The sequence below is a fragment of the Schistocerca americana genome, chromosome 2 (genome assembly GCF_021461395.2).
Source record: "Schistocerca americana isolate TAMUIC-IGC-003095 chromosome 2, iqSchAmer2.1, whole genome shotgun sequence".
Taxonomy (NCBI): Eukaryota; Metazoa; Arthropoda; class Insecta; order Orthoptera; family Acrididae; genus Schistocerca; species Schistocerca americana.
This window is the reverse complement of record NC_060120.1, coordinates 849,719,659-849,732,481: the sequence shown is the minus strand read 5'-3', so window position 1 is coordinate 849,732,481 and position 12,823 is coordinate 849,719,659. Positions and strand designations below refer to the sequence as shown.

Here is a 12,823-nt window from a genome sequence, read left to right as displayed (position 1 = left end):
AATGTGTTTTCCACACTATTCCAAAAATAGAATGTAAAGTGACTGCTAATCACGGACTCTACAACTGGTAGTGTAGTGATCTGGCAAAAATTATTTTCTGTCAAAATGTCATTATCTTGGATACACTGAGAAGATAATATGTAATCATTCTTACCTGTTATTCCTGTTAGTTGTTTATCTCCAGTCTGATATTCTGAATCTATGTGTTTCACTAATAATGATAACAATGCTGATCATTCACACACCCAAACCACCACATAAACAAACAGTGATTGGTATTTACCTGTTTATTCGGCTCAGCTCATATAGCCCTGTACCCTTTTGTCTACAGGAAAGTATTATATTGCTAGATGTGACGGAGATTCCCATGGCAGAGACATCATGAACACTATGCAAGAATTGAAAAATAAACTTATGATTCATTCAGAAATGGACTTAGAATATGTTAAAAATTGTTCAAAAACCAACTGGGATGCAATTCAAAATCATTTGAATAATCGATAAACCAACACATGCTGGATGTTAGGTGCTTTGTGAAACTTTGACCATCATTCAAAGCTTAACACCTCAAGAACAACCACTTAGAAAAATTGCTTGCCCAGAATACCAGCCATTTATGCCATTGTTTAAAATTTTACTGGTTCATCTGTGATAGATATCTCTTAAAGGGCATTGAAAAAGTGCAAAGAAGGGCAGCTTGTTTCGTGTTATTGCGCAGTAGGGGTGAGAGTGTCACCGATATGATACGCATGTTGGGGTGGCAGTCACTGAAACAAAGGTGGTTTTCTTTGTGGCGAGATCTACACTACTGGCCATTAAAATTGCTCCACCAAGAAGAAATGCAGATGATAAACAAGTATTGACTGGACAAATATACTAGAACTGACATGTGATTAAATTTTCATGCAATTTGGGAGCGTAGATCCTGAGAAATCAGTACCCAGAAGAACCACTTCTGGCCGTAATAACGGTCTTGATACACCTGGGCATTGAGTCAAACAGAGGTTGGATGGCGTGTACAGGTACAACCGCCCATGCAGCTTCAACAAGATACCACAGTTCATCAAGAGCAGTGACTGGCGTATTGTGACGAGCCAGTTGCTCGGCCACCATTGACCAGACGTTTTCAGTTGGTGAGAGATCTGGAGAATGTGCCGGCCAGGACAGCAGTCGAACATTTTCTGTATCCAGAAAGGCCCATACAGGACCTGCAACATGTGGTCGTGCATTATCCTGCTGAAATGTAGGATTTCGCAGGGATTGAATGAAGCCTAGAGCCAAGGGTCGTAACACACCTGAAATGTAACGTCCAGTCTTCAAAGTGCCGTCAATGCGAAGAAGAGCTGACAGAGACGTGTAACCAATGGCACCCCATACCATTAGGCCGGATGATACACCAGTATGGCGATGATGAATACCCACTTCCAATGTGCGCTCCCCACAATGACGCCAAACATGGATGCGACCATCATGATACTGTAAACAGAACCTGGATTCATCCGAAAAAATGACGTTTTGCCATTCATGCACCCTGGTTCGTTGTTGAGTACACCATCGCAGGCGCTCCTGTCTGTGATGCAGCGTCAAGGGTAACCGCAGCCATGGTCTCCGAGCTGATAGTCCATGCTGCTGCAAACATCGTCAAACTGTTCGTGCAGATGGTTGTTGTCTTGCAAACATTCCCATCTGTTGACTCAGGGATCGAGACGTGGCTGCACGATCCATTACAGCCATGTGGATAAGATGCCTGCCATCTCGACTGCTAGTGATACGAGGCCGTTGGGATCCAGCACGGCGTTCCGTATTACCCTCCTGAACCCACCAATTCCATATTCGCTAACAGTCATTGGATCTTGACCAATGCGAGCAGCAATGTCGCATTACGATAAGCCACAATCACGATAGGCTACAATCCGACCTTTATCAAAGCCGGGAACTTGATGGTACGCATTTCTCCTCCTTACACAAGGCATCACAACAACATTTCACCAGGCAATGCCGGTCAACTGCTGTTTGTGTATGAGAAATCAGTTGGAAACTTTCCTCCTGCCACCGGCGCCAACATTGTGTGAATGCTCTGAAAAGCTAATCATTTGCATATCACAGCAGCTTCTTCCTGTCGGTTAAATTTCGCGTCTGTAGCACATCATCTTCGTGTTGTAGCAATTTTAATGGCCAGTAGTGTATTTACGAAATTTCAGTCACCAACTTTCTCTTCCGAGTGTGAAAATATTTTGTTGACACCCACCAACGTAGGGAGAAATGATAATCATAATAAAATAAGAGGAATCAGAGCTCGAACGGAAAGATTTAGGTGTTCCTTTTTCCCATGCGCCATTCGAGAGTGGAATGGTAGAAAAGTAGTATGAAAATGGTTCGATGAACCCTCCGCCAGGCACTTAAGTGTGAATTGCAGAGTATCCATCTAGATGAAGATGTAGATGTAAAGGTAAAGGTAACATATGCTGAGAAAGATGACTATTATATGAGACAGCTTACCTTTTCTTGTAGCTATATTGTATTCATATTAATTCAAACCATTAACATCTCCTATTTGTCTGTTCATGTTGCTGTTGACAGATGACATCACATGTCGTATGCTGTGAATATCTGTTGTCATTAGCTGGTGAGATCATGTGACGTCAGTTATGACTGGTTGACGAAAGTACACCGCAGTCTCAGTTTTAGTACTTCAAAAGCTACAGTGCTGTTTTTGGTGGAATTCGTGTTTATACTATTGTAACACGAAAATATGCAGTGTACATTTTGCCACACATCAAAGATCTTTCCAAAAAGTGTTGTTTTTGCTGGGTTTGGTTTCCTGAAGTGCCAGGCTGTTGTACGCTGAGGTACAACACCTTTACCATTCAAGGGATAGACAATACAATGTAAGCTTTCACAGCTGGTAGTGACATCACTTAAAACTCCCAGTCTATTAGGTTGTGGTCGATGCTTAAAACTTTCTCCAAATGTTTCTTCTCCGACTGCAGGAGATATATTCAGAGGTAAAATGGTGAACTGCTACCAGGACTCAAGAGAGCGGTGAATATATATGCAGTATAGAGGGCACCACAGCCTGTCATGTGATGTTGGCTATGAGATTATCGCTGGTAATGCCAACATTCTTGGTTGAAAGTAATCTATAGTTATTCCCATGTTGCAGTGTTGACATCCAAATTTTATCTAATTTAACACCTTTCTCTTTTCTGTTAAAATTGTTATGGTGTTTATAAATCTCAGTAGCCTCTCTATACATATGTGGTTGATAATGAATGTTTTTGATATGACACTAGTCTCAATGAATTTTATTTCATGATCACCCTCTTGATATAAAGATGTTCCTCTACGGCCGATTTATCCATATGTCCCAGACGGCAATTCCTCTTGTGTTCGAGGCAGGTGTTAACACTTCTTTGTGTAGTAACAATATAAACCAGTCCACAACTGCAAGGGATTCTACAATGTAGTTTCCACACCGTACTTTCTCAACACTTTCCCAATGCAATCTGTAATCGTACAGATGAATGAAAGGGAAACTTTCCCTTTGGGCCGTCTTCGTTCCTTATGGGTCCTGATTCTCTACGTAGGTGAGTATTTTTGGATTGATACTGTTGAGATGTGTAAGGAAGGCATCCAATTCGTCTGCGCCGTGTGTCCATACTGAGAAAGTATCATTGACATAGCGGTACCACCTGGGTGGTCTTTTCCTGGCAGTCTGCAATACCTGTTGTTCAAAGTTCTCCAACAGCTGGCCTAAGAGGACTGCCTATAGCCACTCCGTTAATCTGTTCATAAAAATCATTATTGTGTTGAAATAGGTCATGGTGAGGCAGTGGGTGAATAACTCCACAATATCTACTGGAAAAATATCAGCCTTACATGAGTTAGCTTCGTTCACTGGAATCATCTTACATAACGAGACAACATCAAAACTAACAAGGATAACACCTTGGCCCACGTGCATTTCTTTTAATATTCTATGAAATGTTATGAAATTGTAATATGGCTATCAGTTCCACTAACATATGGTTGCAGCAGTGAGGCAAGGTGTCTAGCAAATTTGTGGGTGGGAGACCCTGTAGCACTCACAATAGGCCTCAAAGGAATGTGTGGTTTGTGCACCTTGGCTAATCCATAGAGCCTAGGTGGGTGTACTTCCATGTTGCACAGTAGTTTCTCATCGTCAGAGGAGAGTGAAGATGCTTTCACCAATCAATTAGCGATTTTTAAGATCTTCGTAGTTGGATGCTTGTGAAGTTTTTTTTAATAATTGGTGGGATCCTAAACATTATTGATCTTTTCATGATAGTCTTCATCAGGACCATGGCATTACCCTTCTCTGCAGTAAGAATTATTACGTTTTTATCTCCATTGATGTACCTGAGCACAAGGATGACAATCGATTACTTTCAATCGAGACTGTTGTATATTCGACGTTCCCTAGAGTTCTGGTTGCAGGTCGCCATTTTACCTCTGAAGATGTCTTCCGCAGTTGAAGAGGAAACATAAGCAGAAAGTTTTATACTTGAACCACAGTATAATAGCCTGGAAATTTTAATTTAATGGCTGCTGTCATGTCACTTTTTCTGCCATATATTCACAGTTTTGTTGTTAATTGATGAAGCCAATGAACATGGAAAAAACGAAGGAGAAGGAGAATTGATTACCTGGTTGTGGTGGCAGATTGATCTTTAGCTTAGCCCAAGGTGTAGGTTAGAATGGAAGGTAACTGTTTGGTTGTGAGTTGGCGAAGCCAACGATGTAACAGTAAAAAACCAGGTTGTAGTGCAATACTGATCTGTAGCTTAGTCCATTTGAAAAAAATCAAAAATAACATCATGTAGCAGTCACCATACTGTTTATGGCATTTGTTAAATGTTTCCTTACAGCTCCAGGGGAAAGTATATTGTCACTTAACATGGGAAAAAATGTACATTCACTCTAGGTATAGTGTGTTTTCTCCCAGGAAATACTGTATTTTTAACCAGGAAGTCTGGGAAAAGTCAGGGTTTTTTTCCCTTGTCTGTGTACACACCCTATAACAGAATAAGTGGATAACTTCTAAAAAGCCAATGATTTTTAAATGGGTATACTTGTATCCTAGAACTTCAGTGTGAAAGTATGTCTCATGTGAGTTCTCCAGAGTTAATAGCACAGGATCCTGAACTTAAAGGATAATTGTTAGATGAGAAGATGATTTTTTTTTTTCCATTTACTTGAGAATTATTGAATTGTTTCTTGTTCGAAACATTGTGTCTGTTATTGTTGAAATATCGGTGTTAGCTCTCATTTGTTCATTGGTTAATTTTTTCGTACTACTATTCATCCGTTTACAAAACACTTTTTCCCTTCACTTTGTAGGTCATTTTCAGATGTTATCTTCTTCTTCTTCTTCTTCTTTTTTTTTTTTTTTTTTTTTTTTTTTTTTTTTTTTTTTTTTTTTTTTTTTTTTGTGTGTGTGTGTGTGGGGGGGGGGGGGGGGGGTGTGAAGTATGGATGGAAAGAAACCTTGTGTACAAGTAACATACTGCAGAATCAGTGTTCCTAAAGCACATAGTTTTGCTTGACAGTAAATTAAAAGAAACTTTTAAAAGGATCAAATGTAGCCACTTGTGAGAAGACATCTGTTTTCCAGTATCAATTGACATGAAACATGTTGCAAACTATTTGTTAACAGCAAAGTAATAGTTTTAGATAGTGACTATCTGCAGTACTACTTACTCTCAGTCACAACTTTTATTTTGGTTTTGCCGATCAGGGTTCTGATATACTTAATATTTGTGTTCTTTGGATTGTAGCTTACTCATGTAGGTGCTTGTCATAGGTCCCTTGCAAGGATCGCCAGCTATATTGGCTGTACCTGTGCTGTCTCCGTGTCTTCGAGCTGAGCAGTTGTTGGTGACTGTGGACACACACACAGGAATGTTACAATGCCATGTCCCACAGCATGATGCTCCCCTTGTGCCTGAGCTCCAAACTGCACTGAACAATGACCATGCACGGTTGCCTGCTCTCATCTCAGAACTAAGGTTTGTCTCAAGTCAAAGTCTCTGTGCTATTATGTTGTGGAGCTACATGTTACTAGTATTGAAATAAGGCTATTTTGCTTTAATGTCTGTGTGTTAACATCAATAGTGAATAATGCCAGGCAAGAAAGTCACCTTAACCAGAAAGGAAAGGAAGCAAAGACTAGTAATGCTGATGTGTATAAGGGTAAAATGTTGGCTGTTGGCAGTCTACATTCTTTCTATTATGTGTGAAGAGAAAATGTAGAAGAAAATAAATAAGAAATGTGAAAGGGAGCATCTGTGAAGTAAAGTGCTAGGAAGCACCTGCCAGACAGGAGTGCATGCATGCCTGCTTTGTTGAGGGGACTGATGGCTCTAAAAATTGTTGATTCATTGTTTCTTAAATTTGTATTCCAGCCTTTTTAACTGTTCTCACTGCTTTAAATGTGAGATTGACTGTTTATTAGGTGAACTTCTGTATCTTCCTGCAGTAACAAGTTTTGTTTGTAAACACCTGTTTCAGGGCAAGCAAAAATTAATGTTAGAGCATTATGCGAATGGTTGAAAAAATATTTTTTGAGGTAGTACTGTGGGAGCTTGTTAATATGTCCCTGATACCTGCTTTTCCCACATAGTATGTCCATTTTTAAGTCCCATTCCCAGATGCGTTAATTGCATGTTAAAACAACTCTTTGTTCTCTCTCACCACTCATCACATTCAAATCTGGCAGTATCAGTACTGTTTGGCCACTGCAACTTTTTTTCCACCTGGAGTTGTGGGAATGCTGGAAGTAGGACATTTATGGCCAAGAATGGGGAAACTTGTTTGGATACAGTTTTGTGCAGTGTGAGCAACTTTGCATGTCATACAGATTGTATTCTATGGCAGAAATGATTAATAGAAGTAATATGTATAGTTTAGAAGTAGTTCAGTGCCTTCCGACTTCTGCAGAAAAGTATCGCTTGGAGGTTGGTACGAAGTTGTAGTGGCCCAACGATAAACTGAATATTTACTAGCATGGACCACTGTCACTGGTGCCCTTTGTTCATGGTTAGCATCTGAATGACACGCTGGCCCTGATCTGTTTGTGTTGAATAGTATACATAATGGATAAAAAAGCAGTGAGACAGTTCACATACGATGGAAAGTGGAACATTATTCGAGATGTGGATTAAAATTTGCACGTGAAGCATGTTGATATTGCACAAAAATCTAACATTCCGCTTTCAACATTATATAAAATATTGAGCAAATGTAAAATAATTTAAGGAGTATGTTTTGAAGGAGGTCACAGCAAATAAAAACTAGTGTGTGACAATTGGTTTCCAGAACTGGAAAACATGCTACGGAACTGGATAAAAGGAACTTGTACTTACTCCTTGCTGAAGCAATGTGTTTGGCACAAAAGGTGGGTCTCACAGATCTCAAAGCATCCAGTGAGTGGATCAGGGGTTCAAGAACCAAAACGATGTGTGTGTAAATGTGTCCAAGATAAGGCTGGAAGCATTAACATTGACACTGTTCAGTCATGGAAAAAATATTCTTCCATCAGTCATAGAAAGGTATCATCACAATGATAAATGTAATTCAGGTGAAATGGAATGTAACATTCAGGTGAAATGGACTTATTTTTTCACCTTCCACCTGACAAAACTGTCGATTTTAGAGGAAAGAAATGCCATGGTGGAAAATTTAGTAGAGAGACGCTAACTGTCCATTATATTATAATGAAAATGGGACAGAAAATGGTGCCACTAGTAATTGTAAAGGTGAAGAGTCCACAATGCTGTAAAAATGTGCAAATATTTCCATATATTTATACATGTGAAAGCATGGGTAATGACGATTAAATTCAAACAATTCTTGTGCACCTGGAATGCAAGGTTGGGTGTTAGAAATAGGAAAATCATCCTGTTTATCGACCAATGTGCAGTGTATACTCAAAATATGTCATATCTATGTAATATAAATGTAGCGTTTTTTCCACGTGACTGTATGAGCCACCTTCAGTCCCTCACCCAAGGCTGTACAAAATGCCAGCAACAAAGAGATTCTAGTAAAGGAGAGGCAGGCAGAGGCACGCCTATCTTCATTCTACACTAAGAAAGATAATGATCTTTAATCTTACGCATTTTGTAAGAAGTGCCTGAAATCCCATGTAAGGAAGTGCAATTTCTAGCTGCTTCAACAAGTCTGGCTTTTATTGGATACTTACAGAAGGCATCATACCAGAAAATAAAGGAATTGTGGCTGAACATTGCAGTAACCTTGACATTGATGACGTGTTGCAGTTACCTATGGCAGAGAAATAAGAAGGAAGTGCAGACAGGGTTGAATCAGAACCTTTGCCTGTCCAAAAGCTATTGAAGCAATGGATGCAGTTAAGCATTGTATGTCAAAATTTGAAGTTGACGAATAAGTGATGAACCGATTAACTAAGATGAACAACACAATATTAAAAGTAGGAAAAAAAAATAACCGTCACCTATTGATGTGTTTTTCAAATCACAGTGAAGCAAGACTATGTACTGTATCTTATTGTACTATAGTATAGTTAGGCAAAGACATGTGATACACCCATAGTTTGCTGCAATACCAACCACTGTTCAATTACCAGTAGTGAGAGAGATGCAAAATGAATGAATTGTGTTTGTATTTAGAAGTGTAACAAAAATTGTTGTAAAAAGAACCTTCTTTTGTTCCGTGACAAGTAGAATTTTAAATATTCCACTTGATAAAAACGAAATTGACAAAGAGTTAAACAGTGATCAGAAATGGGTATGAGAAAGAAATGGTTAAGGCAATGTATGATAGGAAACAGAACAGTAAAAATGAGAGATCTGACGATCTAATTACACTGCCAAAACAACAACCAGAGAACAAAGATAAATATTTTAGAATGCATTAGAAACAGTCTTGACTGCAATAAAACATTTTTTATTGAAACAACTGATTTTATCTAAGAGAAATTTTCTCAAAAATTTAAAAACTAACCTCCGTTGGACCAGGCCTTGAAGGCCCAACGGTTCTGACCCACCACACTAGTACAGTCCAACAGCAGTTAACTTCAGTGATCTGACTGGAACTGATGTTACCACTGTAACAAGACTGTTGGCTGTTCTCAAAAATTAGTGAAACTAAATATGTGCTATTGGTGTATTGTGGATGTGTATCAGAGGAAATAGCAAAAGAATTTCGTGACACTCCACTCACAATGAGTTGAATGGAATACTCCAACATGATACACAAAAAATTCAGTCTATGAAACACTTGGGCATTTATAGACTTAAATGTGATGATTGTAATAAAATTTATGTAGCATAAATGGGTAGGAATTTTTGTACGAGTTAGACCGTGCCCGTGAATACCAGTGCAAATAATAAATCTTCTTTCTGTCCTCGCTTACGAAGAGTAAACATATAACTGATAAAAATTATACATTATGTGTGTTACTCATATTTAATAAGGGCTTGCTTATGAACATTTACAAAGAAACTGAAATTTACACTGTTTAACAATCGCCAAAATGTGTGCTCAGTGAACAAACTGATTTAAAAAATAAAAATTTGTTATACATCTTCAAGCAGGTTATATGTTGAAGACTAGAATATTAGTTAATGGGTTTATACTTGATATGTTAGATGTGTTTGTTCTAGCCTTTCCCCTCCACCATTTTCCCCCCTCTTTCAATATAAGTAATTACACTACTGGCCATTAAAATTGCTACACCAAGAAGAAATGCAGATGATAAACGGGTATTCATTGGACAAATATATTATGCTGGAACTGACATGTGATTACATTTTCACACGATTTGAGTGCATGGATCCTGAGAAATCAGTATCCAGAACAACCACCTCTGGGTGTAATAGCGGCCTTGATGCACCTGGGCATTGAGTCAAACAGAGCTTGGATGGCGTGTACAGATACAGCTGCCCATGTAGCTTCAACACTATACCACAGTTCATCAAGAGTAGTGACTGGCGTATTGCGACGAGCCAGTTGCTTGGCTACCATTGACCAGACGTTTTCAGTTGGTGAGAGATCTGGAGAATGTGCTGGCCAAGGCAGCAGTCGAACATTTTCTGTATCCAGAAAGGCCCGTACAGGACCTGCAACATGCGGTCGTGCATTATCCTGCTGAAATGTAGGGTTTCGCAGGGATCGAATGAAGGGTAGAGTCACAGGTCGTAACACGTCTGAAATGTAACGTCCAGTCTTCAAAGTGCCGTCAATGCAAACAAGAGGTGACCGAGACGTGTAACCAATGTCACCCCAACCATCACGCCGGGTGATATGTCAGTATGGCGATCACGAATACCCGCTTCCAATTTGCGTTCACTGCGATGTCACAAAACACGGATGCGACCATCATGATGCTGTAAACAGAACCTGGATTCATCCGAAAAAATGACGTTTTGCCATTCGTGCACCCAGGTTCATCGTTGAGTACACCATCACAGGCGCTCCTGTCTGTGATGCAGCGTCAAGGGTAACCGCAGCCATGGTCTCCGAGCTGATAGTCCATGCTGCTGCAAACGTCATCGAACTGTTCGTGCAGATGGTTGTTGTCTTGCAAATGTCCCCATCTGTTGACTCAGGAATCAAGATGTGGCTGCACGATCCGTTACAGCCATACGGATAAGATGCCTGTCATCTCGACTGCTAGTGATACGAGGCCATTAGGATCCAGCACGGCGTTCCGTATTACCCTCCTGAACCCACCAATTCCATATTCTGCTAACAGTCATTGGATCTCAACCAACGCGAGCAGCAATGTCACGATAAGATAAACCGCAATCGCGATAGGCTGCAATCCGACCTTTATCAAAGTCGGAAACGTGATGGTATCCATTTCTCCTCCTCAAATGAGGCATCACAACGACATTTCACCAGGCAACGCTGGTCAACTGCTGTTTGTGTATGAGAAATCAGTTGGAAACTTTCCTCATGTCAGCATGTTGTAGGTGTCGCCACCGGCGCCAGCCTTGTGTGAATGCTCTGAAAAACTAATCATTTGCATATCACAGCATCTGCTTCCTGTCGGTAATTTGTGCGTCTGTAGCACGTCATCTTCGTGGTGTAGCAATTTTAATGGCCAGTAGTGTATTTACATCTACCTAATATGTTAGAGCTTTACCTTCATTACTTGCCAGCCCAATATATAATTTTGTAGGATGAAATGTAGAAGAGGTTTTCAGCTAATGGATAATAAAGTGGACAATAATTTTGTTTTGCAGGTAATTATAGGTTCACTTGAAGTCTGTAACTCAAGCAGTCTGCATGTTATATTCACTACTCGCTTTAATTATATTATCAATAATGGTGCAGTTTATGTTTTATTAAGGGGTTAATTAGTACTACATGTTATATCAGCTTTTAGTATTTATTATTTAGCCATAGTATGTGTCAAGGAACACAGTACACTAAAGCTGGAAATATAATTTGCTTCCATAAGTGTTAACTAATATTTCAGTAATCCTTTATAACATTACATTTGATATCTAATATATACATCTCTGTTACATGGGGTACCTGCTGTGTTTTATGTGCTGATGTGATGTAACAGTATCTGCAGGCATATGGGCTGCTTGGGATTGTATACAGATGATGGGAAAGACTTGTTTTGTAAATATTATTTAATGTATTATTAATGAATTTCTTGTGTTGCCTTATTTTGTGAATGTGTGTATGATATGTTTTCTTGTTATTTATCCCTACATTTTCTACCCCAGTTATTTCTGCCACTCTTTACAAATAATGAAGTGTATATTACTTTAGTTTCAATGATAGGCTCCTTTTACAATTATACTGAACTGAGAAATAATGGAAATTAACTGAGATGTAATTGAAATATGTGTAAGTGTATACTTTTAACTCATTTGACTATACTGATGTATTTAAATGCCAAAGGTATATGTATTGCATTTTAGACAAACAGTGTGAAACTATACACCCCTTGCCACTCCCTGTCTCATTCTTGGCAAACACTATGATTTTGCACATTATTTAAGGTGTTTATAAATCAGTGGTGTGGTTTTAAAAATTCATAATAGATCAATTTATTACTTTATATGGACAAATGTTTCACCACAAGCAGTGGCAGCTGTCCCATTTTTTTATGCGTTTGTACAGTTCTCCAATATGTGCACCTTTGGTCACACGACACACACCTACATGGTAATCAGATTCTTCCCATACTCTGTATAGAACATTCTCTCTGATAATTTGCAGTGCATGCTTTATCTGGTCACTCCCATCCTCAAGGGAAACAGCATTTGGCGGTACATAAACCCCCACAGAAAGAAATCATGGGATGTTAAATCCAGCATATGGGCTGATCAGGGGAGAAGGCTGTGGTCTACTGTTGCAGCATGTCCAATCCAGCATTGGTGAAGAACATACTTAAGAAGCTCTTGTACATTCCTGCAAAAATAGGCGAAGCATCGTCCAATTTCAAAATGTAATCATCATAACTGGTGTTCAGCTGGGGTAACAACCAGGTTTTCAACACACCTTGAAGTGAGTTACGCTCACTGTTTGTTGTTAGAAGAAAAATGAGCTGTGGACTTTCTCATGTGACACCACACAAAAAATATTCACTTTTGAAGAGTCACACTGATGCTTCATCAGTGTTTGGTTTCTCTCTTCCCCAGATATTGACATTGTGTGTGTGTGTGTGTGTGTGTGTGTGTGTGTGTGTGTGTGTGTGTGTGTGTGTGTGTATGTGTATGCTTCTCCTTGCCACTTACATGGAAAGTGGTTTCATCACAGAAACTAAGTCTTTTTATAAAACCAACATCCTCTACTCCAG

The 12,823-nt window shown here is 39.3% G+C and overlaps 1 protein-coding gene across 1 annotated transcript in view; it reads left to right on the top strand.

The window, feature by feature from the left end:
• The window catches only part of LOC124595635 (mediator of RNA polymerase II transcription subunit 14), a 187,136-nt gene that overhangs the window by 95,149 nt on the left and 79,164 nt on the right, over positions 1-12,823 (top strand). Inside the window, exon 11 of the mRNA XM_047134464.1 lies at positions 5,825-6,029. Coding sequence (XP_046990420.1) covers positions 5,825-6,029 — 205 coding nt within the window. The remainder of the gene's footprint in view (positions 1-5,824; positions 6,030-12,823) is intronic.